At 40.0% G+C, this 2,050-nt stretch overlaps 1 protein-coding gene across 1 annotated transcript; it reads left to right on the forward strand.

The window, feature by feature from the left end:
* The first annotated feature begins 491 nt into the window (after positions 1-491).
* KCNJ16 (potassium inwardly rectifying channel subfamily J member 16) lies at positions 492-1,794 on the forward strand. Its single transcript, XM_050920818.1, has one exon. The coding sequence runs from the start codon at positions 492-494 to the stop codon at positions 1,719-1,721; it is 1,230 nt and encodes a 409-aa protein (XP_050776775.1). The 3' UTR covers positions 1,722-1,794.
* Positions 1,795-2,050: the final 256 nt, after the last annotated feature.

Below are 2,050 nucleotides of genomic sequence, written 5' to 3' on the forward strand. Positions count from 1 at the left end.
GGTCCATCTGCAGGTGCTTGTCGTTCCTATTAAGGCTTCATGGTAATCCATCCTGACCAAATGTGACTTGTGAGAAACATTAGAAATATAATATATAAAATAGAAAAAACAAATGTTCTTTGTTGTCCATTTTAACTGGATACAAAATCTTTAAAAAGTTCAGAAAATTGCCCCAGCAAGTTTTATTTTATAAATACAGTCCCATGTTAATGATGTTTTCTGAGGTGAGAGGAATAATCAATACCCAATATTTGTAAAACTTAACAGGAGTTACTGAAACCATAGAGGTAATGTGCATAGTTTAGGTCTCATGGAAAGTCCAGCGTAGGAAATCAAAATTAAAATTTCTTCTCTTCTTTTTCTTTTGTAGACTTCAAATGAGGAAAGAGAACAATTAGCCATTGGAACCCCGGACGTGTCCAGTGAGCTGAGGCCACTGAGCTGACAAAAGACGGATGACTGAGCACTGCGATCACTAGAGGCTAGTAAAAATGCAAGAAAATAAGCTCTGCTGCCAAAATTCTTCTCAAGAATGCACCATAGTGAGGGCAAAAAAAATGCAGAAGAGATTTCTCCACAAGGATGGCAGCTGCAATGTGTATTTCAAACACATCTTTGGAGAATGGGAGAGTTATGTGGCTGATATTTTCACCACATTAGTGGACATCAAATGGCGCCATATGTTTGTGATATTCTCTTTATCTTACATTCTTTCTTGGCTGTTCTTTGGCTTGGTCTTTTGGCTTATAGCAATCCAACATGGAGATTTAGTACATGATGAAGAAATAACCCCTTGTGTTGCTAAGGTGCATAGCTTCACAGGAGCATTCTTATTCTCACTTGAAACCCAGACGACCATAGGTTTTGGCTTTCGTTGTGTCACTGAAGAGTGCTCTGTAGCGATCCTCATGGTGGTCCTACAGTCAGTATTAAGCTGTATTATTGACACATTCATTATTGGAGCTGCCTTGGCTAAAATGGCCACAGCTCGAAAGAGAGCTCAGACCATCCGCTTCAGCTACTATGCCACCGTAGGCCTAAGAGATGATAAACTTTGCCTTATGTGGCGCATTGGTGATTTCCGGCCAAACCATATGGTTGAAGGCACAGTACGAGCTCAGCTTCTGCGCTACATGGAAGATATGGAGGGGAGAATGACAATGGAATACAAGGACTTGAAGTTACTAAATGACCAGGTCATACTTGTTACACCTGTGACCATCGTACATGAAATTGACCATGACAGCCCTTTATATGATCTAGATCGAAAAGCTTTGGCAAAAGACAGTTTTGAAATCTTGGTTACATTTGTCTACACTGGAGATTCAACTGGAACTTCACACCAGTCGAGAAGTTCATATGTCCCCCGAGAAATCCTTTGGGGACACTGGTTCAACAATGTCTTGCAGGTGAAGAAAAAATACTACAATGTGGATTGCCTACAGTTTGAGGAGACCACGGAGGTTTACGCTCCCTATTGCAGTGCAAAGCAACTGGATAGAAAGGAACATGAATGGAACAGAACTAAGAAAACATTGGACAGAGGAACAAGTACATCAACACTGGAGGTCAGAGAGACATCATTTAAGGCGGTTGCCCTCATCAGCAGTTCTGAAGATCCAGAAGATCTAATGAAAGCTGTCAACCAAGATTCTAGAGAACTGCCTTATCAGAAAGATCCATTGACCTTAAATAGAATCTCAGCAAAGTCCACAATCTAGCTGTTCACTGCAATTAAAATTACTGCCCCAACTGTTGCCTAAGCAGCCTGTAAAATATAAGCAGTGTTGAACTCCATACACACAAGTATTTACCTAATAAATCTAGTTCTAAGTGTATACTCATCCAATCAGAGAATAAAAACAATATAATGTAGCCTTTAGGTAGATTTTTCAAAAGTATTGCTGCCTTGCTTTTGTTATTTGTTCCCCCTTTATCTGATCTCTCTGGTATTCTGGATCCTAGTCTGAACCCTTAATACAGATTTCCTTGTTAATCTGGTTTTCACAGCAACCCACCTGTACTCTCCTCTGCATTATCTACAGTGCAT

Source organism: Gopherus flavomarginatus, chromosome 12 (assembly GCF_025201925.1).
Source record: "Gopherus flavomarginatus isolate rGopFla2 chromosome 12, rGopFla2.mat.asm, whole genome shotgun sequence".
Classification (NCBI taxonomy): domain Eukaryota; kingdom Metazoa; phylum Chordata; order Testudines; family Testudinidae; genus Gopherus; species Gopherus flavomarginatus.

Bases quoted from the DNA above. Each gene is read 5' to 3' on its own strand.
- KCNJ16 (XM_050920818.1), top strand. From the start codon at position 492: ATGCAAGAAAATAAGCTCTGCTGCCAAAATTCTTCTCAAGAATGCACC.